A 16,654-nucleotide genomic window follows, 5' to 3' on the forward strand; every position below is an offset into this window, starting at 1 on the left:
TTTTGATCAAATAAATGCAGCCTTAATGAGCATACAAAACTTTTTAAAAGAATCTTACTTACCAAAAACTTTTGAACTATTAGTACATAGGGTATAGGCTAAGCAAGCTGTCTGAGGCAAAATTGATTCAATGGCCAATTGGAATTGTCAAAAAAAAAATGATGTACTCACTGCTTAAAGGTAGGGTAGGTAGGATTTTTATAAAAAAATTTTTTTTAAATTTGTTTAAACTGTCTTTATATACCAATACATAATTAAAATGTAAGTGCTCTGAAAAAGAGAGTATAAAAATTGAGTGACTGTAGACCTTTTAATCTGCAATAAACACAGCTCATTATTTCCATTCGGGACGAAACAATTGATTGGTTTGGCCGACTGTCACTCACTCTCGCAACCATGGCTACCACCACTGTTGCTACAAGATCTGCCCATATGCGCGCGCACCCGTTTGATTTGAGGAGTGCAAGAGAGGCTGTTGGAGAATTTCCTTGATTCATGTCTAAGTATGATGTAATGAAAATGACAAGCATGACAAAATGGGTCTGAGAAAGGATGAGAGAATGGAAAATAAGCAGCTTACATCAGCAATGCAAAGTGTCAAAAATACTGTATGAAACAGAGCACCATTGTGTGAGGTTTGACCAATAGAGAAGACATCTCTAACTGTGCCAAGGTCACCAGGCGTGACAGAGGGGAAGAGATAGATATGAGGGTGCCCATTGGGCACCTAGCGATAAGAAAAAGTATAAGACATGAACACTGGCCATTGTAACTTTAGATGTCTGGATGGCCAGCCGGCTTCTCACTTTGTTGCTTGTCAATAAAGTTAATTCTTCTGACCTGGAACCTCGACTCTGAGAAACTTCTTTGAGACCTGAACCAAAAAGAACTATGAATTTGCCACAATTTGCACAATTTGGCACGAGAGGCGCGTGCCCACGCGAGAGACGCGTGTCCCCAACGCAGAAGACGCGTTGCATGTGAGAAGCACGTGGTTTGTCTTCTTGTCTTATATGTTGTAAGTGTGCGTGCAACGCCCTACGTGAAAAGTGCGTTTGAAATGAGAAGTACGTGATCTGTTAGTCTGTTCTGTTTTATGTGAGGAGAAAAGTGTTTTTTGTTTGTATAAATGATTTTTCATCTTAAGTAGAAGGAGAGAAATCGTTTCTGTTTTATGTGAGGAGAAAAGTGTTTTTGTTTGTATGTCTAAATGATTTTTCATCTTAAGTAGAAGGAGAGAAATCGTTTTGGAGAAAATTAGCATTGATAATAGTAATGATACCTTTATAATATAATAAAATATCATTTGTTTTTCTAAAAACCCAAAGTGCTAGAAATTAAAAGTTAGAAAATTATATAGCCGTGTTTGAGCAGAATTGATAGAAAGGACGGAGACGCAGAGAAAGTGTTTTTTAACTGAGCTCTGTGCTCTGCATAAAATTAAGATTACAGTTGAGCCACTGTCCTGAAATTGCTACAATTGTATTTAAGTGACCTTGGCACCGCTCAGTGAGAAAAAAGGGAGTGAGAAAACTGAGACAGACAAAGGCACATAAAATAAAACTCTCACAAAAATAATTTGTTGAATCAGTGTTATTAAAAGTTTAATGGATGATAAAACAAAAATTGATGAGAGGAAAATAAAAAAACCAAGGTATCAAGGAACAAAGAATATTCCCCGAAATTGGCTTTGTCGGCTGTTTGGCCATTCTCCGAACTGTAATCGATGTGATCCGGATAGGGAAACACAGCCCATATTGTGAAAAGTTTGATTGATTGACTTTGTCTTTTCATTTGTTACAAGAAAAATAGAAAAATAATAAATAAGTGTGTGAGAGCGGCTTTGCGTGTGAGAGTGACACTGTGTGCGTGTATGTGTGGCTCTGAGTGTGTGTGACTGTGTGTATGAAATCCCGGGTGTATGAGTGTACGTGTGTCAGAGTGGCACTGCGTGTGTGTGAGTGGCTCTGTGCGCGGCTGTATGAGTGTAGGCCTACATTATAGCAGACTGAAAGCGTTTGTATTGAGATAAAGAAATAAGGAGAGAGAAAAGTGACAGTTTTTTTTCACCTTTTGACACCTGAAGAAAAGTACACATGTGGTCCAGAGTGAGAGATAATTACTAGGCTAGATTGAGGAAAGAAGAATGATTTTCAAGAGGCATTAAAACTAACCAAAGGTATTAAGAATCACTTCTGGTTAGAATAGATAATGAAGGGCAGAGACAGGAGTTAACAGACCAAGGGAAGGATGAGCTTTTGAAAAAATTGACAAGAATAACAAACTTGAACCAGGTTGAACGAGAGTGGCTCTTAGGGGATTGACGTGATGTGATAAAAAAACAGATAACTCTTGAAGCTCAGAGACCACACTTGAACAGATTTGACCTTCCCAAAACTACCCTTTTGGATTCCTTGCTGACAAAATCAGAAATAAAGCTAAATCCATTGTACATCCCATACCTGAAAAGAAATGCCTGGTACACTTGGCCTCAGGGTTTGGGAGGAGCCATGATTTTGAGGAACATGTATATGGTAGTGAGCTCAAGGCCAGAAAAGTGGGAAAGTGACAAATTCATGAAAAAGACAGAAGTGCAGTCAGTTGTCAAAAAAGAGCAGTCAGTAACAACTGAGAATGTTGCAACGATGGACAAATAGGAGAGGAAACGGGGAGACAAATCTTAAACAAAAAAAAAATAATTAGAAATATTTCGGCTTTGCCTCTTCATTGTTACAAGAAAAAATAAAGTAAAAGTGTGTGTGTGCACGTAAAATGCACAGATTAGGACTGTTTGAAAAAGAACGATATTCATTTATAAAGAGAAACTAGAATTATGAAAGAACACTTGTTTCTCTCTCACATAGCAGAAGTAAATGGTGACTGTGACATGAGAAAGAGAGGTAGAAAGGAGGGGCTGCCTCTGACAGAGAGAGGAGGGGCTGCAAGAAGAAAGTGAGACTGCAATGTGTGTGTGTGAGGAAGTAAAGGAGGGAGACAGAGAGAAAGAGTTCACCTTTCCTAGTTCTGACTAGCTTATAAACCAGAGAGTGAGCAACCATTTCCAACATACACTTTGAACAACACTTTGAGAGATTTTATTTGTAACTGTCACCCCCACCAGTGAACCTGTAATAGAGGAACTGCATTTTTAAAATGCCTGAGAAAGACTAATCAGATATCTTAATAAATGTCTGACGATCTTGCTGAAAACTAGTTAAGAATAGATGCAAGCTGGGGTTAGTAAGGTATACTAAAAAGGAGTGAAACACACTGATAATAATTAAGATTGTAATGTCATCAACACCTGTAGAGATACCAAGATCAAAATATTACATTTGCAGAGATACTATAGGACAACCCTCCAAAAATGGAGAAAGAAGCCTAAAAACAAAATGACCAGCTGAGGGAACATTAGATATGGCTATGTGCAGAGACACTAAAACATTTGTAAAAAATAAATAAATAAAAAGGTATTCAAAACAGTTTACTAAGAGATCAAGTAAGATTGGTGAAATCTGCTAATCCAGTCAGAATTAAAAGTAGACTAATTTCACAAATACCAGGAAAACACCAATAAAAATAATTGATAAGAAATTAACCTGAAAGAAAATATGAAAATTGCTTAAATGTTAGTTGACCGGTCTATGGGGGAATTAAATTAATAAGCAGGCCTAACAGGGATTGATATGGAGGATTGCACAAACTGGTGGCCATCAAAAACACTGGAGTTTTCTCTTTAGTATAAGTGGTTTGTGTAGTTCCCAGAGGAAAATCAAATAATTGATAAAAAGGGTTGTAGAAATATCTGACATTTAGAGATAAAATATGTATATATAGAGAGACATGCTAGCTGTGGGTATGACTGACCTGTTATATAAAGACGTAGCCTGTGATGTTTGCATCATGTTGTCCCTGGGAGAGTTTTAAATTTGAGCCATTGCAGAAATTGAGATCTTTGGATTGCGTTACTTAAAATAACTTGTGCATTGTGTTGAATGAGCAGGATTGGGTGACCAAACGAAACAGACATTTTTAACAGCCATACTGTATTATACACATTTCACAGTAATGAGACTCATTGATTTAATCCTAAAATGCTTGAGAAAGTAGAGATCGATATAACGAGTGATAAAAATACTATATATGTGACTGAAAATAAGGCAACTCAGACAGACTGAAAGACTGCTATTTTCTGCATTCTGCAAAGAAGAAAAATGCTTGCTCTTTTCTGCAAAGAAGAACTTGCTTTATTAAAATTGCATGGGGAAACTGCTGTTATTAACCAGATGATACTTCTGAAATTCAGGGACAATTGAAAGAGATGGTTGTAGAATTTATAAAGGATGAATTTGATTCATGCGGATCTCTGAGTGTTCAATTTCCAGATGACACCAGACAGCTTTTGGGACGGCTGCCTCAACATAAACAACAGCAACTGGACTGTGCAACAAGTGAGAGCAAGAAACATAAGGACACGGCTGCAGAGAAAAGAAGAGGCATTTGGTTGGTGGGCCTTCATCCCCCCTGAAAGAGGAAGCTGAAACTTCTGAGGGGCTGGTATGGACAAAGACTGTGTTGATGCAGAAACAACCAAGAAAACCATCCTGCCATCATGCAAAATTGCCTCCTCCGTGGCTTGGCCAAAAGCCAGACTGAGGAGAGGCAGAGAGACAACAGCATCCAGAGTCAAACCACTATGTCCAAACATGACACCAGACCCTTGAATGCCAACAAAGACTGACAGATCAAATGCATTGGATGAGGAGGGAAACACTCAGACAGCAGCCCAACCAGTTCAACTGATCGCTGGTCCAAGCAGAAGGGCTTCATCCTTTACTAAGTGGGCACAGGTGATGCGTTTTCAATGATCACTACAGAGACCGCTTCAAATTTCATTGATTGGCCATATTAATTGTATTTTGATTATTCACTGGTCCAACAGCAGTTCTCTATATTCTGTGAAGCTGACACTCTCTATTTGCTTTCTTTCAATAGACATTAGTCCAGCTGTAAGCATTAAAAAAATGGGAGGGGAAGTGTTTGCATGACTCAATAATTAACTACAACTGACGCTGGACTTAGCATAGTGAGGGACTACTGCATTAACCAACTAGGGGTAAATGCATAATTAGATAATTGATGATGTTGTCCACTGAACAGAGAGCTTTTGGGCTCTGCTTTGAAGACAGAGCTGATATAAACTTGAGTGATACTGAGCTCTCTATCAGGAAAAAAAGAGGACATAATATGTTCAACAACAAAAAATATGGATGATAAAGCTATGGTGCTGGTCACTCCATCTTGGTCAATAGTTATTTTTTTTTTTAGGTTTAGAAATAAAAATAGTAATTACACAAATTACAAACACGTGATATCAAAAATGCTGTCATTATCAGGGATTGAACGATGTTAATATTGTTGGTCATGAATTCGAGATTATGCTAAAATCTCCAGTCATTTAAAAGAGCATCTCATAAGCAACAGAAGAAAATATTTTGAAGAGAAATTAAATTAACAGATGAATGACAAATCAGATAAGAGAAATTGATAATGGTTCTTTCAAACGACAGCATGCCCAGACCTACCAGAAATTTTTATCTATTAGATATAGAAAAATGTGGGGTTTATGACAGCAGTGTTTAACAAATCAAATGCCGACTAATGTCCAGCTGTGTTATTCAACACATTTAGACACTGTCACATAGGGAATGCCACATTGCCTACATTCAGTAGCTTTTGTCATCAGAGTTGTGTTACCAATTTACAATGCGCAACTTGAAATTTAGAATAGATAATTGAATATAAAATTAAGTCTATTCATTAGTCAAGAAGGCATAAGCAAAACCCTCAACTTCAGACTATTGGACAAATGAGGTATTAAAAGACAAATAATTACACTAGCAACCCTTTTTACTATTTTAATTTCAGATGCGCATGGTTTTGACCATTGCGCAAGGGGGGAGATTATTAGAAAAATAAAATTAGAAAAATAAAAAAGACAAAGATTCACAAAATAATGTCAGAAAAGGAACAGCAACTCCAATAGGCTCTATCTAAGTTCCAGAAGGACCCTTCAAACATCTAGTGATGGATTATGTGGACATGATAAAATCAGTAAGAGGAAAAAGATACAGATACAGTTTTCATAGATTTAGCATATGGGTCGAAGCAGAACCCTCATCAGACCAAGGAGCAGAAACTGATAAAAATGTAACCAAAGAAGTCATCCCAAGATTTGGCATACCATCTCAGATTAGCTCTGACAATCAACAGAACAATTAAAACTAAGATCAAGCAATGGATGCCTTAGGCCATCAGCTAAAATACACCAGCAAAGATGACATGGCAAAACAGACAAGCTCTGAATTGGCTACTGGTAGAAAAAGGAGGGGTTTGTGTGATGTTGGGAACTGACTGTTGCACCTTTATTCCGAATAACACAGCCTCTGATGGAGTTTTTACTAGGGCCATGAAGAAGCTGAAGGATCTGAGACAAGAAGTTGCTGAAAATGTGGGGAGATACAGAGACGTTGGATACTGGTTTGACTCTATATTTGGGTCCTGGAAAGAATGGTTCATTAAGGTGGGAATAATAATATCTCTGGCTGTTGTCATTTTTCTTTTCTTTTCTGCTGTGTTGTGCCTTTTCTAAGATCCATGCTAGCCAACGTGGCCGCCAAACAGATGATAAATGTGTCAGTCAAACCATCTGGAGTTAACATCGGGTGCACAAACACAAGTGTGCACCAAATTGGGCCAGGACTGGACGAGCTAGATGACTTCCTGTAAGGAGTTCTGGTGAAGGAGTAAGGAATGGGGTGCCTTGTTACTTTTGATTTCTGACAGTTTGATTCTGTTTTTGATAGAGAGGGAGGTAGTAACATTGTGTATTTTAGTTTTGGGGTAAAATTAGACAGATCATTAGAACATGAGTAGAGCAGGGAGTTAGTTAGAGGGGTTTTAATTGTTTCTTTGATTTTTGTAAAGGACCCCTTCCTGAGTGTTTTCTTTTTTACACTTATAATCCTACTGAGAATATTTTGACATATAATCACACTAACTGTCACAAATATGAATATGTGAATGAGAGGGGACGATACAAGGTTTGAAGCAGGTCATTGCCCGTGGTACGAGGTAATGCAACCAGATATAAAGGAAAAAGATACGAATGTTTTTACTATTTTTTATCGCTTACTAATCATTTTACTCTTATAACAGAGTTCTTTTAATATTTTAAAGTTTTTTTATGAATCAAAAGTGAAGTACATGCATTAGACTACTGGTAGATGTTTCCACGGGGTAAAAAGAGAAATTAATTACAAGCGTGGTCGCCAATTGCCGGACCAGCAAGGGCAGACTCAACTGGTGGTTTAAAAACCCGCTGTCTGCTCCAACACCAGATAGTGCCCAGGGCACCTCTGGCAACGAGCAACCCAGATAGCACTCCAGGCCACCGGAAGCGCCTGTGCAGTTCCTCTGGCACCGTGGGATAATCCTAACTTTAAGTCTGTACACTGATATATTTTGATTAAGCTGAAAACAATCTTAATTTTGAGTCTATACTCTGAAATATGCTGATTATGTTGAAAAATCAAATGTTTGAAATAATCTATCCCTACAAGACTGAAGATAGAAAAGGAAGGTGGGATCTTTTACTCCACCCTAGTCAAGTGGGGGCGGAGAGGTTTGGTCTCACTATTCCTCCAGGGTGTACCTTCGTGAGTGGGCTTATTGATAAGAGAGATGGATGGTCCATATTGGCCATGATTGAAAGATAATGGAGAGAAGCCTGTTCATGAAGATACATTCTGGGACAGAAAAGAAGGTGGGACTAGGATTAGTCCCAAAGGGGGGATATGTTGGAGAATTTCCTTGATTCATGTCTAAGTATAATGTAATGAAAATGACAAGCATGACAAAATGGGTCTGAGAAAGGATGAGAGAATGGAAAATAACCAGCTTGCATCAGCAATGCAAAGTGTCAAAAATACTGTATGAAACACCATTGTGTGAGGTTTGACCAATAGAGAAGACATGTCTAACTGTGCCAAGGTCACCAGGCGTGACAGAGGGGAAGAGATAGATTTGAGGGTGCCTTGTCAATAAAGTTAATTCTTCTGACCTGGAACCTCGACTCTGAGAAACTTCTTTGAGACCTGAACCAAAAAAAACTATGAATTTGCCACAACAAGGCGCGGAACCTACGAAGAGTAAAATTATGGCAGAGAAAGAGCATTCAATATTCAAAGCACCTGCATATGCAATCAGCGAAGGCAAACAAGGCAAAAACTACTTCCTCGGACCCTGGTTGCCCGCACTCTTGAACGACCTCCTCTGCTTCGCCCTCGATCCCGGACCGGTCCTCGAACCGACGATGCGGTACTTGTCTCCGGAGTGTAACGTTAGTCCTCATCAGAGTCAACAATGTTTTCATCATGAAAACTCTTACATGCAAAACACCGTATATGTTATGAATCTTACACGAAATTCACCTTCATCACAGTTTAACTGATGGTAATGGAAAAACGTGTATCAATGCAACCTGTTTTTAGCTTTGCCTTATAAATATAGCTCGTTACCTATAGCCTAAATATAGCTTGTTACCGAATCAAACAAAATATATTTTAAACTTTACCAGTATCGATATGCTAGCTTGATAGTGAGTACTAAAAGCCATCTTATTTGTTTATATTTATAGTGATAAAGTTAGGTATTTTATTACATGTGATTCTGACATGATGTCACTGCATGCACCGCGCTCCTTCCTCTCCACTCGTCTCAGGTAAATAAATGCGTCTTCCAGCTGAGCCTGAGCGTTTGGCATCGCACGTTCATGTGTTTTGGGGGCGTGGCTTTGGAAGGAGCCCAGAAGGGAGGGGGTGGAGTGAATGGAAATAATTAGCTGTGTTTACAACAGTCGTGAGAGGTCTACAGACACTTGATTTTTATACTCTCTTTTTCAGAGTACTTACATCTTAATTATGTATTGGTATATAAAGACAGTTTAAACAAATTTGGAATGTTTTTTTTTTTTTAGAAAAATCCTACCTACCCTGCCTTTAACTACTATAGTACGATGCATTGTGGAAGAAATCATCTGGCTAGTCACGACGGTTTCCTGAAACCGTACTGTTGCAAATTTGTCGTTCAACCACGTTGGTTAATGATGTCATGCAGGTGGTTGAGTAATAACTTATTTTAATTAATCCATTTGAGATTTAATTAATGCTAGATTTGTTTTGCAATAAATAACAGACATGGCATCTTTTTCTTAGTTATTTTGCTTTATTTCAAGATTCAATCGTAGGCTCATTCTTACCATGTCTGCACATGCGCACTCTTAAAAAATGGTGCTTTAAATATATTGACAAACTAAAAGAAGTAAACAAAGTAAATTTGTATATATTAAAAATAAAAGATATGTCATGCAAACAAAAAACTATGCTTCTAACCACAGCTGTAGTTCCAACCACAAAACTTTGCGATGATGTTCCTTGTGATTATGGTTTCGGGAAACACCGACTCGTCGAACTATGCCAACTATGACAAAAACAGAACTTGCGACCATATTTGGCTAACGATGCTTTCGGGAAACGCACCCCTACTGTATATATTTCTGTTTTACTGTCATTGTGTTCTGTTTTCCCTGTTCTTATAAGTTTCCGTAGCTCCTAATTAATTACACACCTGTTTCTGTTCATTAGCTCTCCCTTGTATTTAAGTCCTTATTTTCCTTTGGTCAGTGTTCCGTCGCATTTGCTTTACGTGATTATGGACTAGTCTAGCTCCTGAGTTTTCCAACATGTTTCTGTTGGATTTATTAAAAGACTTCTACTGCTCTGAATCTCCTGCATCGTGTGCTTACAGCCACACACACCTTACAATAATGGAATGGGTAAGATTTGAGATTTAAGAGCTGCAGCAAAAGGGAAGATTATGACTGTATAACGACTTAAATTTTTGTCTTTTCTTCACACAAAGCTATCATATGTCTTCAGAAGACTCCGAATATATGACCTACAAACAGTACAAAACAAGGAGTTTTGGAGCTTGACAGCCATGATCTCTATGTGGTATGGTTCAATCATAGGCTCCTTCATATATATATATATATATATATATATATATATATATATATATATATATGAATGTGTATTAAAAGCATATAGGCAATTTTAAATAGTTCCTCACATATAAATACAATGGCTATTAATGACTCACTTTTTTCTGTTTTACTGGGGACTCTGATGACTGTGGGTCTCCTGGTCACTCCCTGCATGCTTGATCCTATGTAGGAGAATCCCCCTTGATAGGCAGTTTTAGTGGGAGAGTGGTCTGTGACAGAGATATATTAATTATCTGCATTACTCAATTTATGTATACACACAAATCCTGTATTGTGGTCCTTAAAACTTACTAATGGCAGCATCCACATTGTCATTGTTTAGCATGCTCGCTGTGGATGTGATGTTAGACAGAAGTGCGGTGGAGTTGTGGTTGTTAAGGTTCAACAGGTCTTTGCTGGGCTTGAGTGGCGGGGGAGGTCCTTTCAATGCTACTTCCTCACCCTGGGAACTTACATTCTTAACTTTGATCAATGAAGGTCGCGATGGAGGAATGAGGGCCATCCTGAAGGGAGGCTGAGAGTCAGACTCATCTCTTGAGTTGAAGGATGGTTTTTTGAAAAGCTGAGGTCTTGGAGCTGGCATAGGTGCATTGACCTCTTCATATAAGTGACTATCAAATTGTGAAAACTCCTCTTCTTTGGGCTTTTTGAAAGAGGGCCGAGGGGCAATGGAAGGTTTTGGTGCCAGCACAGGTGGTTTGCTGTAAATATTTCGAGGACGGGGGGAAGGCACAGAGGTTTCATTATTCTCTGTGCTAGATTGACTTTCAAAGGCCTGGATTCTTGATCGGATGTTGCGGTCGCTGTGGAGGGAGGTCATGTTCTCACTTTGGTATTCTTCAGTTTGGTTTGTCTGCTCTCTTTGAATATTGACAGGGTTACTCAGTTCACTTTGAGGTTCGGAGCTGAAGACATCTAAGAGATCCTTCAGATACTTTCCTGAATGGGCATCAGAATTCTCCAAAGGGGTTATAGGACAAACTTCCCAGCTGTCTTGCAGTGATATCAGAGGTTGCACATTGGTTGGTTGGTTGGTTGGGCACAGGGGTTTAGTTTTGGAGCGAGGCTGAGGAACCGGGCGTGGGGCTGGGGCTATATCGACGGCGGGTTGGGAGTTGGGAGTGGATGTTGGGGACCGGGTTCGAGATTCTTGCGGAATGGGTTTGGGTTTAGGCAATGATGGCCGAGGTGGTTTTATTGGCTGCTTTGCTGAAACAGTAAAGACCAAACATAGAGTATCAGTTTATGATTCACATTGATTTGTGCACTCCAAATCTTGTCAGTACAGACTAACCTCCACTGGGCTGTTGGTTCAGCTGCAGGGACGTGCCAGAATCTGGACCTGTGGCATTCTCCTCTAGTGAGTCAGTCTGTGTGGCAATAGTTGTTGTGCATAAGTGTTGTGGAGGTGGTGAAGGTGTGGTAACCTGCTCCTGGGTCTTCTCCTTGATCACCTGCTCATAGGATGGTGGGAGCTGAAGCACGAGAGAGGGGAATCACTCTTACGCAAGCATCAAACCAAGCAAACACGTCACGAGTGTGCAGGTGCAGAAACCATACAGTCCTAGAGAATAGAGTAGGGATGCACAATATATCTGGCACATTGATTTGGGTTTTGTTTGTGTTCATGTCATTTATTTTGAAATTCACATAGTCATGGTTCCTGTTTGTCATGTGATTCCCTTGACATCATCTGATCATGTCTTGAGCTTCCCTAGTCTTATGTGTCATGTTCTGATTGGTTTTTTGAGGTCATGTGTTTCTGTGATTGGTTTATTGTTTGAATGTTCCTTGTTTAATGATTAGTCCTTGTGTATAAATAGCCCTCATGTTAACATTGTCTTTTGTCTAGTTTTGATCAATGTAACCTGCTGTTAGTTTGGAGTTTGGAGCATGGAGTTTGTTCCATGGTCAAGTCAAGTCTAGTCTCTGTTTATCCTGTATTCATTCATGTTTTTGGATTTAATAAAACTGCACATGGGTTCACTTCAACTCGCCTTCAGTGGACATTAGTTACAATATCGGCACTATATTGGTATTTTATTTATCAGTATTAGCCAGTATTGAATGTTTACATATTGTACATTATAATGTTGGGAAATACAGCATACAGCACAAACTATTTATTTTAGTTTGAGTGTGTTTTTGATTTGCTTATAGACCGTAGTGAAGCTTTAGAATATTTTATGAAAATGTATTGGTTATCAGCAATAACATGAAAATAATTTAATTGAATATTCATGAATTTCTAAAATGCCTTCTAATATAACAACCTTTAAAACTGCCCCTGAATCCTGACTGAAACTTACTTGTACAAAAATTATAATATTTAAAAATGCTATATGTGCAGATATCCCCCAGTGTTATTTTAGTATTATTTTTGTGACGTTTCTAAATGTAATTTCGGGAGGAGTGAACCCATCTAATCTTTCAATTAACTGCCGGAGCATATAAGCACCCACTTGCTTTACAGCTGTTTTGGCATCCCTCCAACTCCACCAACATAATTTAGGCATTTTGCTACCACACTCATCATCCAAGCATTAGTAGTCCCACCAGGCGGATATCTAAGCTCGAGTTGAAGCTGCTTCCTCGAGCCCCTCCACTGCCGACAGCAAGCCAAATAAGTTTAACATTATTAGCTTAGATTATATGGGCAAATGAACTCATGAAATACTATAATAATTAGGGTGGGGTATCGTTTTTTTTTTTTTTTTTCTCGATACTGGTGCCAAATCGATACTTTTAAAACGGTACTAAAACGGTGCCTGAACTGATACTTTTAAAAAAAGAGAGCCTCAAAACGATGGTGAATGACATTAAAGAACTTTTTTTTTTTTAAAGAAAAGAAAACATTCTTAAAATTCAATATAGGCTATTAACATTTTTGAGTACATAAATATAAGTAGTCTAAATACAAAGCGCAACAAATTTACATAACAAATTCACAATAAAACCTAACCCTAATACAATAATTTAACACTAAATAACACTACAGTACTAATAAAGTACTTCCATAGACATCAGTGTGTATTTTACAAACTATAAATGTTGTTTTGCTGGTAGGCTACTTATGTGTATTTAAATGTCTGAAACCTAAAATAAAGCTTGTGTGGATTGAAACACTGAATAGTTGTGATGATACAGCGCTCAGCGCGTCTGTCTCACTGGCTCAGCGCCAGCTAACGCACGAACGCAGATTTAAATTTAGAAGTTGATGATCACGCGATTTGAACGTGAACGATCGTACGCGTCAAAGGGTTAAGTAGCAATCACATGCAGTGATGATGTTTCTTATGTCCGTTTCGAAGAACCAGAGGGCAGATATTTCAACCGACAGATGAGGCATTTAAGTGGTACCAAAATCTGCGTTTTGGTTCAGTCCGGTTACATATCGGTTACTTAGGTACCGGTTCCATATCGGTGCCCGGTTTCGGTACCCAACCCTAATAATATTATGAATTAGCTATTATTTTTTTATAGCTTTATTTTATTTCAGTTTTAGTTTAAGTACTTGTAGTAGTTCAAATTAATTCACGTCAGTTAGTTCAGCTTTATTTCTAATTTTCATTTAAGTTTTTTATTTTTATTTTTTAACAGTTTCAGTATTAGTTACCATAACAACACAGTAGGCCAGTTCAAACTAGTTTCAAACTGCACCAACACGGACAATCACCAGATTACAGTTTGCCCCTTCTCAGATATTCCATGACCAGACAAGTGCCAATTCAACATGTTCAGTCAGTGAAAACAAGCTCTGACAGACGGACGTCAACAGGGGTAACACACTGATCCAACAAAACCCGACAAAGCATCTGTTGCCGTCTGTCGGTGCAGTGTGAATTGGCCTATACTATATTGTTCTATAGACTTGTTCTATAATGGCAATGGTTTATTGGTAAGTTAGTAATCCATGTGTTAGTCTGTCAAACACAGGGACAAAGTAGCCATGCTCTGAAAAGTTAAAGTAAAGACATGCTGAGTAAACAAAGAGAATCCACACACCTGTCTGGCACAACTGTCTGTTAATGACAGCTGTTGAATTGGATATAGTGCTATAAATCACTGTACCTTAACAGAGGTCAGAACACTCTCATTCCAGATTGGTTGTGTTGTGAAAGCTGTGGATGAAAATTGGCCAGACGCCGCTGGATACCAAGAAGTGGCTGCTAACGGCTCTGCTGATAGGATGGTTATCTCTGAACGGCTAAAAACAACAACAGATTCTTCTTAATAGGTATGAATGTATTATACACAAATTTCAAAGCACAGCTATATATCCGGGCTTGTGGTTTTGTATAAAACACATGAGGAGGTTCATATTGGCATAAATGTTATTGAAATATTCTGTGGTCCTAAATCAGCTGGCCACTTTTTTATTATGAATGGATTATTGTCTATGGTGGCAACTGTATCCAGGACAAGAATGTACGAGCAGAGCATGGCTGCATCCGAAATCGCATACTCTCTTGAGTGGATACTTATTTTGAATAAGTACTTACTTTGTGACTGCTAAAAAAGTATGTTTTATATAGTATGAATGTGTGTAGTATGAATGTAATCTGGACATAATACATTCATGTTGTCATTATCATGTGACCTACCAGCATCAGTTGTGTCGCTTCACTGCAATTCATAAATCCTTTCCTATGGCCTTGTGGGATAGTAAAGTGTTCATTGTATGCACACTTCAGAATCTCGCTGGAAGTAGTAGGACATCCAGGTACTTTTTGCCTTCTCTTTTATGAGTATACTGTGAATTTGGACATACTACTCGTCACATACTCTTTTTCACCTACTATATAGTAAAGAAGTATGAGATTTCAGGTGCAGCCCATATGTTTCAGGGTTCTGTCCTGTTTTATCGGTGTTTGAGTTTTCTATGAGTTTCCTTAAGGCGAGCATACACTGTGCGATGTCTGTGCGATTTCAGCAAGGAACCTACTCACACTGAACGAGTAGATCGCATGCGATGTAAAGCCAAAGCTCAGGATTTATGTGCTCACACTGTACGGTCCGAACGTCGAGCTGCGACTTGACTGCTCACACTATACGTGTGAAATATGCGCGAATCAGCGCGATAAATCCTCGTGCCGGGTTGCGCCTATGGACGATATCATGTAGCCTATCCAGAGATATTGTCAAAACAATTATCAGCTATCAATATCAAGAAGATTTAGCATTTCCAATTTATATATTAAATTATTAGTAGGCTAGTATTATTGTATTATTATTATTATTATTAGGGAAGGCTACTTTTATTATTAAACTGATAGGCTATTATAATTAAATAGCCACGCAACAATTTCATAGCGCATCACCGCATAACCAACGTGCTGTGAGGATAATAAAATATTAGCCTACATAGAAGCTTTACTTCTCCTCATTAAAAATTGTCTAAAACATTTAGGTCGATTACAATGAATTATATACATATAATTAATTATTAACAGTCTATAATATGTCTGAACACTGCAATAATTCATCAATGAAAATTAAAAACAGCTTTATTTCAAAAAAAAAATTTTATTATAAAAGAGGCAAAGTGTACATCGCAGGTGGCTTGGAAGAAGTGGGTAATGGTTAATCCATTTTGCAACACGAACTGGAGGTAAGCAACAGTAATAGCTTTGAACTACAGAACTTAAAGATCTCCCTTTTTTCGTTTTTTTTTTTTTTTTTGCTGCCGATGAAACTGTTTTCGCGCATGCGCAGTGAGGGAAAAAACACTGAGTTTTTAGGGCAATCGGTTCGTAGCTCTGCTTCAACTGTGCGATATAGTCACGAGGAGCGACCAAAATTTCTAACATGCCTGAAATTCATCCGACCATCCGATTGCCGGTCGTGAGAAGTTAATCGCCTCTCGTTTCCCCTGTACACTGCACGAACACTGCACGACAAACGACGCACGACAAAGCTGAAAATCGCACAGTGTATGCCCGCCTTTAGTTCCTTTTCCCTGCTTCTAGTTAGTCTCCTGGGTTACTCATTTTGGGTTTGATTATTGTTTGCACCTGATGTTCATTTAGTTAATTGGTTTCAGTTTAGTGTACAGTATTTAGGCTCTGTTTTTCCTTCTGTTTATTGTCAGTTCTTATTGCTCTGTTCATGTTCTTAGTTCATTGTAAATAAACTTTTTAACTGCTTGCGATTAGATCCTGCACCCAACCCACCCAATTTCACCCAACTGTGACAATATGAGAATGATTAAGTGTTTCATATTTACAGAGTTGCTTATCAGTTCACACATGTTCTCCAAAATATTGAACCATGTTGGTCACACAAGAGATGTGTTTAAATCTGGCTTTTGGCATATCAGCCTCCAATCACTTCCTTTACAAAAGTCACTGTACCTATAAATAAAAGTGTAGAAATGAAAAAAATAGTTACAATAAGCTCACCTTCTTTCCCTGGAGTAGTCTGGTCGTGAGAGAGCTCTTGCAGAAGCTGGAAGATTTGACAGCATTCAGCATTTTATAACACATTTGACCATGTATATTGTTAAAACATGACATTACTACAATGTGT

The 16,654-nt window shown here is 38.3% G+C and overlaps 1 protein-coding gene across 1 annotated transcript in view; it reads right to left on the minus strand.

Annotated features, from left to right (window-relative positions):
* The window catches only part of sh3d19 (SH3 domain containing 19), a 46,529-nt gene that overhangs the window by 18,341 nt on the left and 11,534 nt on the right, over positions 1 to 16,654 (minus strand). Inside the window, exons 4-8 of the mRNA XM_081361113.1 lie at positions 16,528 to 16,573; positions 14,198 to 14,333; positions 11,421 to 11,601; positions 10,418 to 11,335; positions 10,222 to 10,335 (exon numbers count right to left, since the gene is read on the minus strand). Of these exons, the coding sequence (XP_081217239.1) occupies positions 10,222 to 10,335; positions 10,418 to 11,335; positions 11,421 to 11,601; positions 14,198 to 14,333; positions 16,528 to 16,573 (1,395 nt within the window). The remainder of the gene's footprint in view (positions 1 to 10,221; positions 10,336 to 10,417; positions 11,336 to 11,420; positions 11,602 to 14,197; positions 14,334 to 16,527; positions 16,574 to 16,654) is intronic.

Source organism: Scardinius erythrophthalmus (genome assembly GCF_964197995.2).
Source record: "Scardinius erythrophthalmus genome assembly, chromosome: 3".
Classification (NCBI taxonomy): domain Eukaryota; kingdom Metazoa; phylum Chordata; class Actinopteri; order Cypriniformes; family Leuciscidae; genus Scardinius; species Scardinius erythrophthalmus.